The sequence below is a fragment of the Cydia fagiglandana genome, chromosome 27, assembly GCF_963556715.1.
Source record: "Cydia fagiglandana chromosome 27, ilCydFagi1.1, whole genome shotgun sequence".
In the NCBI taxonomy this organism is placed as follows: Eukaryota; Metazoa; Arthropoda; class Insecta; order Lepidoptera; family Tortricidae; genus Cydia; species Cydia fagiglandana.
The window spans coordinates 4,712,727-4,727,609 of NC_085958.1; the positions used below are offsets into that span (position 1 = coordinate 4,712,727).

A 14,883-nucleotide genomic window follows, 5' to 3' on the forward strand; every position below is an offset into this window, starting at 1 on the left:
GGTCGCGACAAATTCAACTTTAAATTCAATGTCTTAAGAGCTTAGATGACTGAAATAAATGCTTAGTATTTAAATATCCGCGCTGCTTTGCAAAATGGACTTTAATATTAAGGTGTAAAGTTGATTATTGTTTATTATTAGTGAAGCCTTTTGAATGTAATGAACAAAGTTAAAATTGTTTTAAAGTAAGCGAAAATGAACTCTAATTGAATGGATTAAAGACGAGTTAAAGTGTGTTTTGTGATTTAAGTAAATCTGTCCAATATGATCGATTGATTTTAATTTTTTTTTATTCTGTGCCATAATGTGTTATATGATTCATGGCCGGTTTTAATATTGCAGTATTCGGTGTTCAAATTAAGTAAAAAAATAACTCGAAACTAGCAAACCTACAGATGTAGTGCATACTTATTTTCCATCGTATTTTCACGGAAACGTACGAACGTGTCTTGCTATTTCAGTCAGTCTCGGTACAAAAACTACTGAGGTTGTCTGAAGTAGTATGACAAATACGAACGTTTCCGAGAAAATACGATGGAAAACAATTATGCACTACAACTACGTGATAGCGAAATGTCGTCTCGGTTATTGGCCATGTGAAAAAAACCTAATTTATGATAGACCCGGTTTCAAATTGGTTTCAGTTTTGACTAAACTCTGACCACTCTAACTTTGCACAAACTTAGCAGTATGAATTCATACATATCCCTATAAGCGTCATACTTAACGCAGCATGCACTTGGCATGAAAACTTAACGTGGTGTGACTAAGCACCATGCACTTGCACCATTCTACTAGCCTGGGGTCAACCGGTTAAACCTGGAGTTACCACGGATACCAGTACAACACTAATGGCCTGTGCACACCGGCTGCGTGTGCGTGTCGTACGCGTGCGCGTGCGGCGTTGTAGTACCTATACAGATCCTTATGAGAGACGGCACACCGCTTGCATGACGTGTGCGTGTGCGGCCCCAACATTTTAGCGCACGTGCACGTCACGCACACGCAAGCCGGTGTGGCTCGGCCTGCACACACTGGGTTAACGGTTTAACCGCTTAACCCCGGGTTAGTGGGATAGTGCAAGTGGATCTAAATGTATCGTCATATATTTAGGTTGGATCGTTGTTTACTTTTTTGACTGCCTCTTACAGGTATATTATAAATAGATACAGTTAAGTACAGTCAGCAGCAGAAGTTGCTAAGCGGGCGAGGTGTTCAAAATGATCTTGACGCGACTTTATTGTTAAGAGAATAAGTGCGTGTCAAGGTAATTTTGAACACTTCACCCGCTTAGAGACTTCTGCTGCTGACTGTATAAGAGCGCTGGCGCGGTGCTATTGTTGGAATAACAATATGGGCATAGAGCAGCTTATTGGTCGTGGACGTTAAAATAGGTACAGCAGTTATCTATTAAGAGCTTCTGGGCATTAATTTTTTTTCCTTAAAGTCCAAAAAAGAAAGAAATCTATGCGCCACTTGCACCATCCTACTAACCCGTGGTTATCCGGTTAAACCGTTAACCCAGTGTCAAGTTGTACTGGTAACCATGGTAACTCTAGGTTTAACCGGTTAACCCCGGGTTACTGAATGGTGCAATGCAAGTGTGTTTCAGCGCCACTTGCTTCATTCCACTAACTCCAGGTTAACCGGTTAAACCTAGAGTTACCATGGTTACCAGTACAATTACACTGGGTAAACGTTTTAACCGGTTAACCCCGGGTTAGTGGGATGGTGCAAGTGGCGTTTAGATATTTGTACAGCAATAACTATTCAATTTTCAATTTTAAAAACCCCTAAGGTATAACGTGTTAATCGGTTAACCCCGGGTTAGTAGCATGGTGCAAGTGGCCTAAAGGGTTAAAAAGGTAACCGACAGCAGGTGTTATCTATATCCTACTCTATGCCCAACGATGTTATCGTTAATCAAGTTGAATTAGGGACCCGCGTCACGATGACTCGGATATTCTTGATTCGATCTTTTGTTGATTTTGCTCGATTCGAATCGACTCGAACCGATTGTGGCTAACTAGGTATCGGTTAGCTGGCAATATTTATGTGAAGTTAATATAATGTTCATAGTTAGTATAAATGGTTATGGTGGTACCGTAAAATGGGGTGAGTTGGGTGAAATTTGACTTTCAAACCTCGATAAAATTTTAGTTTTACATGTGAAAACTGAATGGTGTATAATAAGTGGTTCGGACGTTTGTATTTTAGTTTGTATTTTATTTTGGGTAGTTCCATTTCATAACTTTGACGATAAAGAGGAAAACCCACCTCACCCCGTAGTGCCACGTATTTGGGGTGAGAGGGTTTGTCATACAAAGGTGGTTTTGGAAGATTGTTGGATCGTTTTTTTTTTTATTTATGCGTATTACTATAGCCCCATTTTAAATTGGAATACATTATTTTTGTAGCAGTAGCCTTAAAATCCCTTCTCACCCCCCTCTCAAACCTTCTCTCGGGAGTTACCAAATTTACCAGTAGGTACAGTTTGACACTGGGTTAACGGTTTAACCGGTTAACCCCGGGTTAGTGGAATGGCGCAAGTGGCGCGTAGTGTCAGAAGAAGTCATTTAATTTGTAGTAGTAGTAGTACTACCTAAAGTCTTTATTGTACAAAAAGACATACAGGGTGTAATCGTTATCGAAATATGATATCGAAAGTGCGTTACCCAATGAGTAAAAATTACATTAATAACTTTAGTACGACGACTCACCCCTCAAAGAACGTCAGTGTCGTAAAAGATACAACTGCTTGAAATTCATTATTTGCGATAATAAACTGCAATAAAATAATAAAACTACTGTTTATGAAATAATAATGTAGTAACATTTAATTTTTAAGTAAGTTCATTTAGAAACATTTAAGCGGGGCCCGTTAATGTATTGCACCAGAAGGGCGTCACTTCGTGCAACTACTGTAAACAAAAATGGACTTCCTTAAAAAATAAATGTTAGATTTATTATTTCATAAACGGTAGTTTTATTATTTTATTACAGTTTATTATCGCAAATAATGAATCTCAAGCAGTTTTAACTCTTACGACACCGACGTTCTTTGAGGGGTGAGTCGTCGTACTAAATGTATGGGAGGGTTTGAAGTTAAAATTTGGGATTTTTTTGCTTTTATTTAAAAAAAGTTATTAATGTAATTTTACTCATTGGGTAACGCACTTTCGATATCAGTTGGAAGTTTTCTGATATCTGTTATATTTATGGAATTATGGCCTGGCCACACTTAATGATTACACCCTGTATAAAAAATAACATACAATTAGTAAGAAGTACAAAGGCGAACTTATCCCTATTAGGCCTATGTTTGATATTTTGTGGGTCATGTCTTTCGTCCATGTATTTTCGCGAGCCTGGACATGTACCTACAGATATGTACCTACACTATTAGGTCTGAACATGTCCTAAAATGTCCTTTCCGGATCGATAGGTATACGATTTTGGGTCATTATTATCTTTGGATGATTTGGAATTCTTCTTTATTATACCTATACGAACAAAATATAAAAATCGTTTAAAATCTATCTTCTATTATCTTTATTACATCTTTTGTGTATGTCGAAATATTACGAAAATAGACAAAAAGCCCAAACCAATAGGGAACAGCCGTAATATATCGCCCAGCTCCCACGCGTGGGCGGGACAATGGCGAGTGGGCCTTTATTAAGTTATGGCCACAGATATTATATTTAAAGGGATTTAAGTATTCCGTGATATGGACAATGCTATCTTGATTCAAATAATTATATAACCTCCTAAGTCCCTGCGTACAATTTTTTGTACATATCCCAAAATCTACTTTGAACTTTTATTGTGTAACTAAGGCCCACTTGCACCATTCTACTAACCCGGGGTTAACCGGTTAAACCTGGAGTTATCATGGTTACCAGTACAATTTGATACTGAGTTAACGGTTTAACCGCCCGGGTTAGTGGGATGGTGCAAGTGGGCCTAAGGGTTCCAATTTCATAATGAGTTCCTATAATTGGCTTTCTGTATCCACTATAATTTCTATGGTATTGTCATAGTTGTTGGTTCTCCAAAAAAAAATAAACAAAACAATTGCTTCTGGGTCTCAGGAGAATAATTATATGACGGCCGTGAGATGACGCCATACTGTAAAATTGATATTGAAATTCAGGGGCGAATTTGGAATACCAGTTTTTAAGCCATTATGTATGTTTATATTCTTTATCTTTAGGTATTTAAATAAAGTAAACAAAAATTAATCTACCCTCAAATGGGAGCCAACAGGAGTGGTCATTACTCCATACAAACGTACAAGACTGTTTCCTCCGTGGGTTTTGATGCTAGAGCAATGATTTCAACACAGATTAATATTGTCAATATCTGTGTCGAACCGTTTTGCTTTTTTAGATATTTTTGTTGTTTAAGGCGCTAGAGCCTTTCAAAAATGGCCTCATTGATTATGCCGCAATGAGAGGCGTAGTATTCAAAACTGATATCAATTAGCCAAAAAAAGCAAAATGGTCCGACACTTATCATCATTTAGATTTCCAAATTTGGTTACGATTGGTTAAGGTTTGGAGGAGGAAACAGTCGAGTACGAAACCTCGATTTTTGAGATTTTACGCAGGATTTTTTGCCTTGTCCTTATTGCACTAGTTTTAGGAGCCGCTTCCGTTAGCGAGACGGGTATATTTACCTAAAATATTTAAAACTCAGTTCCTGTTTCGTCTTAAGCCAGTTGAGATTGCTATCAAAATCGTTGCAGACTTTTCTTGATGTAACTCTTACCAAGTCGCTATTACATATATTTAGTTCCTAATAATTATTTAGTGTTATTTTAAACGTCAAACGTCTATGAATATTATGAATAACACTTGCACTGCGTGTACTATCAACATCATTGCAGATTTTTCTTGATCTAGCTCTAGACACAGTGCGACGGCAAAACCCAGTAAACTAGCAACACAAAGTGCCGTTATCAGATATGCTCCGAGATTGTCGTATCGCGAAATCGGATCTTTCCGATTTCACGACCCATACATAGACGAGGTCGTGGTTAATAGACTTCGCTTTGTTAGGCGCTTATTTGATACGCTCCGAAGGAATATGTCTCAACATCCTTACAGTGCCTCAGTGTTCTAAGTGCACGCCAATAGGCCACATTGGGCACGTTTCGTGGTTTTATTTTCAAATAAATAAATAAGTCTTTTATTATTTCACGACCTATATATAGACAAACTCGTGGTTAATAGACTTCGCTTTGTTGGGTGCTTATTTGATACGCTTTGAAGGAATATGTCTCAACATCCTTACAGTGCCCGAGTGTTCTAAGTGTACTCCAATAGGCCACATTCGGAACGTTTCGTGGTTTTATATTCAAATAAATAAATAAGTCTTTTATTATTTCACGACCCATATATAGACGAGGTCGTGGTTAATAGACTTCGCTTTATTAGGCGCTTATTTGATACGCTCCGAAGGAATATGTCTCAACATTCTTACAGTGCCTCAGTGTTCTAAGTGCACGCCAATAGGCCACATTGGGAACGTTTCGTGGTTTTATATTCAAATAAATAAAATAAGTATTTTATTATTTCACGACCTATATATAGACAAACTCGTGGTTAATAGACCTCGCTTTGTTAGGTGCTTATTTGATACGCTCCGAAGGAATATGTCTCAACACCCTTACATATATTTCTAGTTTTTAATTGCTTATAAATTATGACAAACAATTTAAACACTTTTAACTAAATAAAATGTCATTTGTTTTTATTACTACCATTACCAAGTGTTCCAACTCATGACATGACATAATATTATTCCCATCTAAAAAAATAACCGTACCTATATTTTCACAAAATCGCCCATTTCTCTCTCCTCGGGAGGGCTCAATGCTACATCAAGCATCTTGTTAACATTCTGGTGTAACAATCAAATCACACCTATCGAATCTGATTTTTACGTTTTTTAGGGTTCCGTACCCAAAGGGTAAAACGGACCCTATTACTAAGACTCTGCTGTCCGTCCGTCCGTCCGTCTGTCACCAGGCTGTATCTCACGAACCGTGATAGCTAGACAGTTCAAATTTTCACAGATGATGTATTTCTGTTGCCGCTATAACAACAAATACTAAAAACAGAATAAAATAAAGATTTAAGTGGGGCTCCCATACAACAAACGTGATTTTTGACCGAAGTTAAGCAACGTCGGGCGGGGTCAGTACTTGGATGGGTGACCGGTTTTTTTTTTGCATTTTTTCGTTTTTTTTTGCATTATGGTACGGAACCCTTCGTGCGCGAGTCCGACTCGCACTTGCCCGGTTTTTTACGTTTTTTGTAGTTATTGGTTTGGCCGCGGCCGATTCGTCGCGTCTAGTAATGTTATTACGGGAGCCGTGAATTGATACGTTTCCATTTGATTGAACGTATAACTGACCTTATACTTTTTTGCTATCATTTTTAATGGAAAAAAATTTGATCGTCATTTTTGAAGCTTTTCGTTAGTAATTCTGGTAATATTACCTACGAGTATATCTATCATAATTAAATAAATAAAAAAACAATAAAAATAAATATATCAAACTATTTTTATCCATCATTGAATATTTTTTTTGTTCCATACAATTATTTGACAACACTGTATGTCTGAAAAATTTTACAGTTTAAAAAATTGTCACAATTACGGATCATACAATAGAGGGTTTTTTGTTTAGCTGGCAATATTTCCGGATTTTTTTTAAGCTGATCTGATCAAAATAAAGCGTAAATCATTGTTAAAATATTTACATATTAACAACTTTATGTATTTTTTTAGTACTAATGGTCAAACAGCGAAAAATATCAAAGAAAATATGTTCGCCTTTGTACTGCCTATCCTGTGCGATAAATTTGTGTTTTGTACAATAAAGAGTTTATATATACATACATACATATGTATAGTAAAGTCTTATCTAAAAACATTTTCAAACTATGTTGCGACACATTTTACGACTTAATAACAGTAGCACAGAATAAATAATAGTACTAGGTACAGAAGACTCACTCTCTAACAAAACGCGTCTGTTACGATCAGCACAGATATGGCCGCTAGGTGGCGACAGCGCCACGCGCGGCTTATGACAAACCCCAAAATTGGGGTCGGACGGATGTACTTTTAGCTACGTGTAGCAAAGCGACGAAATCGCGGAAAGAGACACGCCTGACAGTAGGGATTAAGCTAACCCTTTTCCAAAATTACATTCGTAAGATCCGATTGAGAAATTTACCAGTATTTGACAAACACAAGCTCACACAAAAAATCCAACGATCCGTAGCAAAATGTGTTTAACAAAATTCTTACAAGCCACAAATTAATAACTAAAATGTACTAAATCCCTGTTAAAATTCAAGCAAATATCAATCTAATATGTTTAAGTTAGGGTTTAAAGTTGTTTGGACATAATGGTAGTTGTTTTGTTGTGTTCGGGCGAGGTAATAAAAAATGTTGGAAAAAAGACTTGTATGGTTTTGCCTCGGCGCACTCGTTAACCTTAGACGGATTTATATAGAGCGGTTATTGATTAGGTCGACTTGTTTTTATTTAGCGAGCATTTTCATTTAAACTTGTACTTTAAAGCTCGACTTAAGTCGCGTTTCAGTTAACGTCTAACCGTTACATTCCTGACAAAATGTATGAGATTTGACATTGACCGTCAGTTTTGTAACGATTGCTAACCGGCCGTTAACGGTACACAGTAAAATGCCCTTACTCAATCTTTTTTATATTATTTTATTTTTAACTTGCTGTGTATCTATGTAACTATGTATGTTTGTACGGGTCAAACCTTCCAAGTTAAATTTGACACGCGTCTCTATTGTTTCCCAAATAGTTTTAAGTCATAATGTATTGTTTGTCCGAATTTTCGTTAGTCATAATTGGTTTTTCTCAGAAACTTGTAGCTTTTCAGGATTGCCATAAAACAAACCTAACCTAACCTATCTATAGAATAACCTTACGAAAATCCTGAAAAGTTAACGGTTACAGTTTTATGACTAACGATAAAATGACAAACAATACATTGTGACTTAAAACTTTATGAGAAACAAAGGGACCCCATTTGACCCACTTCCTAACTTATGGAACTAGAATTTTGCATACATATGTAAGTCGGAGGGTGAAAATGCAATATTATGGTACCATCGAGCCGATCTGATAATGGAGACACGAGGTGGCCATAGGAACTCTGTGATCATTAATTTCATAAAAGTTTGACGTTTTCCACTGTGTGTGCTATCAAAATCGTTGCAGACTTGTCTTGGTCTAACTCTAGCCTTTTCTAAGAAACATTATTATTATGCTCATCTCGTGTACAATTTATGAAATTAAAAATAATAACATGTAAAAAACACAACCGAATTGATAACTTCCTCCTTTTGAAATTTGGAGGTCTGTTAAAAAATAGTCTATCATAAATCAACTCATACTTGACCATAAAAAAGGTGGTAATAACAGCACGAGCGTGGGCGTGAGACAATCAACGTAATTGAAATATAACTAACTGAATAAGTGGATAATACGGGGGTTGTGACCGCACTATATAATTACACGGACTTTTTTGTTCTCCTACTTGTTTTTTTGGGTTTATTAGTTTGTTTTTGTGGTTGTTTTTGTCATACAATGAAATATGGGCACGACAGAGTTTTGTACACGGTTATTGTCGTAAAGAATGCAGTCTGCCTGTAGGGTGGATTTTTTATTGAATTTTATGATATATTTATTCAAGTTATGTCTTTTTTTTGACAAATTGAACATAATAACAAAAGGTGGATTTAATACCGTAGAGTACCTAATCCTTACCTGATAACAGTGATAACATTAAAAATACGTTAGTATAAACTAAAGTTAAATGATTTTTTTTATACAATCAGAATATTTCTTAAAGACGACCATTATTTTTTTTGTTTTTTTTTATCGTTACATTTGGATAAATTTTGGCTGGTTTGAAAAGTTCCTCATTCTGTGTAGAATCATATCTTAAGCCGTCGCATGCTGGAGCACGGATCCGCGTACGAGGAAAATATTAGAAAAAAATAATCACGGCACACGAGAGGTTCATATCCCAAAAATATGTATGAAATTTTCCATTCACTTGCCCAATTCCGTTTTTGTAAGGCGTAAGTTACACTTTGTAAGTTTTACTTACGGAAGTAGGGACTCATCTATACTACAGAATGAAAGATGAATATCATTAGGTATCTCATTTTAACAAATAGCTTTGTCCCTACATACGTAAGCAAAACACAACTGTATATTTGGCCTATTTTTTTTTAAACAATTATGGCCTGAATGCGAGTCCTTTAAGCCAATCTTTGGCCAAACTCAGAGGACTATTTTAGGACATAAGGTGAAATTATGCGGATACAGATACACTCTAGCCAAATCTGAGGGAAAAATCATCAAAATGATTCGGCCCAAAATGTTCATTCAATAGGAGTGCCCAGTTCAACTCAAAACAAAAAACATCAACACGGCTCGCGTCAGTTTTTTCTTAAAGGTAATAGGCACGAGCGGTGGGCCTTTACAGCATAATTGACTTGAATATTGAATTGAATAATAGGATAATTGGGGGTTGTAGCCGCACTATGTAATTATTGTTTTTGTGTGCAGGAAGCTTGCGGTTGCGGTCTGAGGGGTATTTACCACCTCATTAGTGTAACATGACATAATAGACAATTTTATCAAAGTTTTTTTAAGTTTGAAGCTACATGTGTGGGTGTAGGCCGTTTGGTTTGTGACGTTTTTGTTTGAAGAAACGTCACTTTTGAAAGCCCACCCTGTGAGCCTTGTTCTGGGGATTATTACGCTGCTTTCAAATATAAAGACGATGTTCTTCTTGACAGGTTTATAATTAATATTAGTTGTACAAAGCAAGTTTCTCATTTTGCCGCAATACTTCACAAGTTGACAGGCAAAGCTAAGAGTCACAGATAACATATATCAGCCCTACGCACTGTCATTAGAACTAATATTACAATCATCGTACGTTGGTACGATGATTTGATTGATGGTTGGTGATTAGCCATATTGTTTTATTAAGCCGTTACGTTGTTAAGCTTGGAATAATACTATATAATATAAATTAGTACAGAATATAAAATGCTAATACTTTTGACATTGACATATCCGATCCATATCAAAAACCTAATATTTGACGTATAGTTGGTCAAACCAAATTTGTCAGTAAATAAGAACAAAAAAACTATACTCATCCTTTTCTTTTGGGTGCTAATACTAGTGTAAGTCAAAGATAGTATGATTCTCTCTCAGCCGTATTCGAACAATGAGATACGTCAAATACTAGATATTGAAACTATATGGATTAGATATGTCAGTGTCAAACAAGTGTCAAAATTGACATAACTTCAAACAAAAACGTCACTTTTGACATTTGTTTGACACTGACACGTTTCAATATCTAGTATTTGACGTATCTCATTGTTCGAATACGGCTGTCTGTCTTTGTTTCAAACTATATATTAAAAATCCAATAAGGCCGTATAAATGCGCAGAACGATGACTAATTTTGTTAATCGGACCTATTAATTATGCTACGGCTATCAAAATGAATACCTTTTATACTTTATGCCTCTAGTAGAAAAACAGTTTATCTCTCTTAGTTTTAATGTCTTTAAACCCCCTTTTTTCTTCTAGCATCAGAAGTATTTGTCATTCAATGTCTAATGTCATCTAAAAAGTCATGTATCAGTGTAGCCATAGTCATTGGTTATTCGGGATTTCAACCGAAAAATTGATTGTTTATTAGGGTAACATTCCATTTCCAACGACAGCTGCACTACTGTCGATTTTACTATGGAAATTGACAATGACAGCGACGCGTTCAGTACCGGTAGTGCAGCTGCGGTAAGAAATGGAATGTTACCATTAATTTCAATTATATCATCTGATATGTTTTTTAAAGTATCACTTTTTTATAATTTATTGAATAAATAAACAAATTACAGTCTAGAAAGTTAATACGAGTCCCATCGTAGGCAAAACCTAGAGGAAGTTTGTGTGCCGGGGAAATTTTATATAAGAAAACTGTTATCAAAGCCCTCAATATAAAAGCAATAAATGTGACATTTTGTTTAACATTAATTTCTTTTGTTACAGATCATAATGCTGAAAACGATGTAGAACTCAAAACCATGGGAGCAACATACATCGAAGACGAAGCAAAAGCAATCTGCGACGATAAAATGGCACATAGACTACCAACCTTACAAGAAATCAGAACTAACGCAAGACAAAAGACAGATTTCAAAATCATCACAATGAAGAATAGTATACAATATAATAATTTCGGATACAAGGAAGAATTGACGAGAAGAATGAAGAAAGAATATAGATGTTACAATCTATGCTTCCTCAGTGTATGTCTTAGTTTTATTCTAGGATTAACAATAGGGATAGTCCTGATGAAAACATCCCAAAATATAACAAGAAGAGTAACTATAAATAGCAGTAAAGACTTAAGAACATTAAATTCATTTAAACATGAAACTAAGACTGATTTTGAAGTAAAAGTTGACGAGAACAAATATGACACTGTAACTGCTGGTCATAAGTATAATAAAGATGTTTACCCTAAAAGCTTAACAGAAGATATGAAGGAAATACTGAAAGACAACAAATCTCATCACAGGCATGTGATAGCACATATTATAAATAATACTAAGCCTTATGTTCCTAGTGACCAAACTGTGTTGTATAATAATGTGTATTGGGGGCCTGAGGTCGAAGATTCAATGCCTCAAGGATATGGTGAGAACAGTGGAGAATTATGGGAAGAATATGTCGGTGAAAGTGAAGTGGTACAGATGAAGCCTGGGTGTGGTCGTATGCAGAATCGACTAGTCATCTTCAGAGATGGATCTCAAGCCTGCGTCCGATACAGGCAAAACACGGATCAAATTCAAGGCGAGATCTTCAGTTTCTACGTAGCAAAGTTAATGAATTTAACCAATTTGGCGCCTTCGGTATTAAAAATCGTCGATTTGAAAGATAAACTTTGGGCTAACGTGGCTAATGATATAGCAACAGCGCAATGGAATAGCAACAGAGCTGTCGTTTTGACTCAATATATACCAAGCTTGGAATCCGCAACGATACCAGACATTTTCAAACCGGCCAACAGACATTTGAATAAACATGATGTACTGAAAATGTGTTTGAAAGAAAACGAAGCGCCAAAGGAAATTCTAATAGAGAAACTAAAGACGAAAACTGTGAAAGTGAAAAAAGCTGACAATTTTGATCATATCGATGTGAAATTAAATAAGAAAACTATAGATACATTTGTAGAGCTAGCTCAATGGTCTGATCTCATAATTTTCGATTACCTAACAGCTAATTTAGACAGGATTGTTAATAATCTTTTTAATTACCAATGGAATATAAATATTATGGACGGTCCAGCTCACAATTTAGCTAGAAAAATGGATAGTGGTCTTCTTTTGTTTTTAGACAATGAATCAGGACTATTACATGGTTATAGACTTTTAAAGAAATATAATGTGTACCATAGTTTAATGTTAGACAATTTATGTGTATTTAGGAGGACCACCATAGACGCTTTGAAAAGATTGTACGAAATGAAAGCGATAGGGATTAAATTAAGTGATATGTTCCATAAGAAAAATAGTGCTGTAATAAGAGATATTTTACCGCCATTACCAGAGAAGAATGCTAAGATTTTACACGAGAGAATAGGTAAAGTTTTGAGCCAAGTAGAAAAATGTGAGCTGACTTTCTCTAACAGATAGTGAGTACGTGGGCTTAGGAAACGATTTAAAAAGTAAAGGACCTCGCAGCAATCATAGGGATAAAGTGGTTTCAGTCAAATCTCACAAATATTTTAGTATTTAAATCTCCTGATTGTTTTTTTATCTCAAATCTCTCATAAGTATACTGACAGAAATAATCAAGTTTATATTTTTCTATTTCTATGAGCTATTTCCTAAAATCGGTACATTTGGGCTCCTCTACACGATGGGCCAACGCCGGCCATTCCAAGGGACGCATTTATGCGTTAGAGGGAGCAAGTGATATTGGTATCTCATTCTACCGCCTGGCTGCGTCCCTTGGAGTGGCCGGCGCTGGCCCATTATGTAGAGGAGCTATTATAATATGACTTCCAAGCATTATAATATGACTTCATAACGTCTGTAACTGTCAGTATGTCATTACTGTCAATTCCAAGTACTTATCCATTTTAGGAAACACCTCATCGAAATATAAAAATATAAATGCTTATTTCTGAAAGTATACTTCTTAGAGATTTGTACCCTTATAAAAAACCGGAGACTTCAATCTACATCATAATAAATTTTAAAATTTTGTGAGATTTGAATGAATCCACTATTTTCTTATGTTTGCTGCGGGGTCCTTTTCAAAATTGTTTTCCAATATCCTCTTTGGATATGCATTGTAAAAACATAATCGTATTTTTGTAAGCATTTTTCGATACCAAATATAATTATTTATTGTATATTATTGTAAAAATATTGTAAAATGTGCCAGTGAATTTACGCGTGATATTTATGTTAATAATTACTTAGGTAATTGTAATTTTGTAAATACGCTTTAAAATATATGCCATTAAAATATTTTTAAATATCATATCTGGTTTGTTTAAATTTTCCTGTATGAATTTTCTCACATGATTTTTACGCCTAAGACCCTAATCTGTTAAGAGCCAACAGGAGTGGTCATTTCTCCATACAAACATACTCGACTGTTTCCTCCGTGGGTTTTGATGCTAGATCAGTGATTTTCTTCAACACAGATTAATATTGTCAATATCTGTGTCGGGCCGTTTTATTTTTTTTGTTGATATTTTTGCTTTTTAAGGCGCTAGAGCCCTTCAAAAATGGCCAAAATGGCCTCATTGACTATGCCGCAATGAGAGGCGTAGTATTCAAAACTGATATCAATTAGCCAAAAAAGCAAAACGGTCCTACATAGATAATTTCATAATCATTTAGATTCCCAAATTTGGTTACGATTGGTTAAGTTTTGGAGGAGGAAACAGTCGAGTACGAAACCTCGATTTTTGAGATATTTACGCAGGATTTTTCGCCTCGTGTTTATCACACTAGTTTTAGGAGCCGCTTCCGTTAGCGAGACGGGTATATTTACCTAAAATATTTAAAACTCAGCTCCTGTTTCGTCTCAAAGTTGGGCTACCTATAGCCCCCAGCACAGAATAACTAATAGTACTACCGTACCTAGGGTTGCCAGATGGTCGGGATTTGGCGGGATTCTCCCGATTTTTAGCATGTGTTCCCGATTCCCCCGAGTCCCGAAAAACAGCTTCACGTTATAAAACAATAATTTCAAGTTCCGAACTGTCGTCGAGCTGACGTAGTGCCAATAATGTAAAATATCGTTGTTATTGTTTTGTTGTTGGAAATATGACCACGTATCCGCCTTTCGCCATAAACTCAACTGGCTTCGTATTCGTGAGCGCAGAAGTCTCAAAAGTTTATGCACCCTGTTCTCCATTCTATTTGACCCAGTGGCGCCAGATTACTTGAGATCTGAATTTAAATTTGTAACTGCCCGACCCGGATGCGAACTTCGCACTGCTCGTAAACTTGTTTTAGCTGTCCCGCATCACCGTTCTAGTGCTATGTCCAAATCATTCACCGTGCAAGCCATCCGTCTCTGGAATGATTTGCCTCTCAGCATACGACAAGCCGATACTAAGTTAACGTTCAAGCGCAAGCTGCGCAAGTATCTTTTTGAAAAGTCTCATAATTAAATCATAGTAAATTAGGAGCAGGTATATATATATATATATATATATATATATATATATATATATATATATATATATATATATATATATATATA

General features: G+C 35.8%; 1 protein-coding gene across 1 annotated transcript in view; it reads left to right on the top strand.

The window, feature by feature from the left end:
- Window positions 1–12,860, top strand: part of LOC134677871 (extracellular serine/threonine protein kinase four-jointed) — a 38,051-nt gene extending 25,191 nt beyond the window's left edge. The window contains exon 2 of the mRNA XM_063536301.1: window positions 11,140–12,860. Within this exon, the coding sequence (XP_063392371.1) occupies window positions 11,175–12,791 (1,617 nt within the window). The 5' untranslated portion in view covers window positions 11,140–11,174 and the 3' untranslated portion in view covers window positions 12,792–12,860. The remainder of the gene's footprint in view (window positions 1–11,139) is intronic.
- Window positions 12,861–14,883: the final 2,023 nt, after the last annotated feature.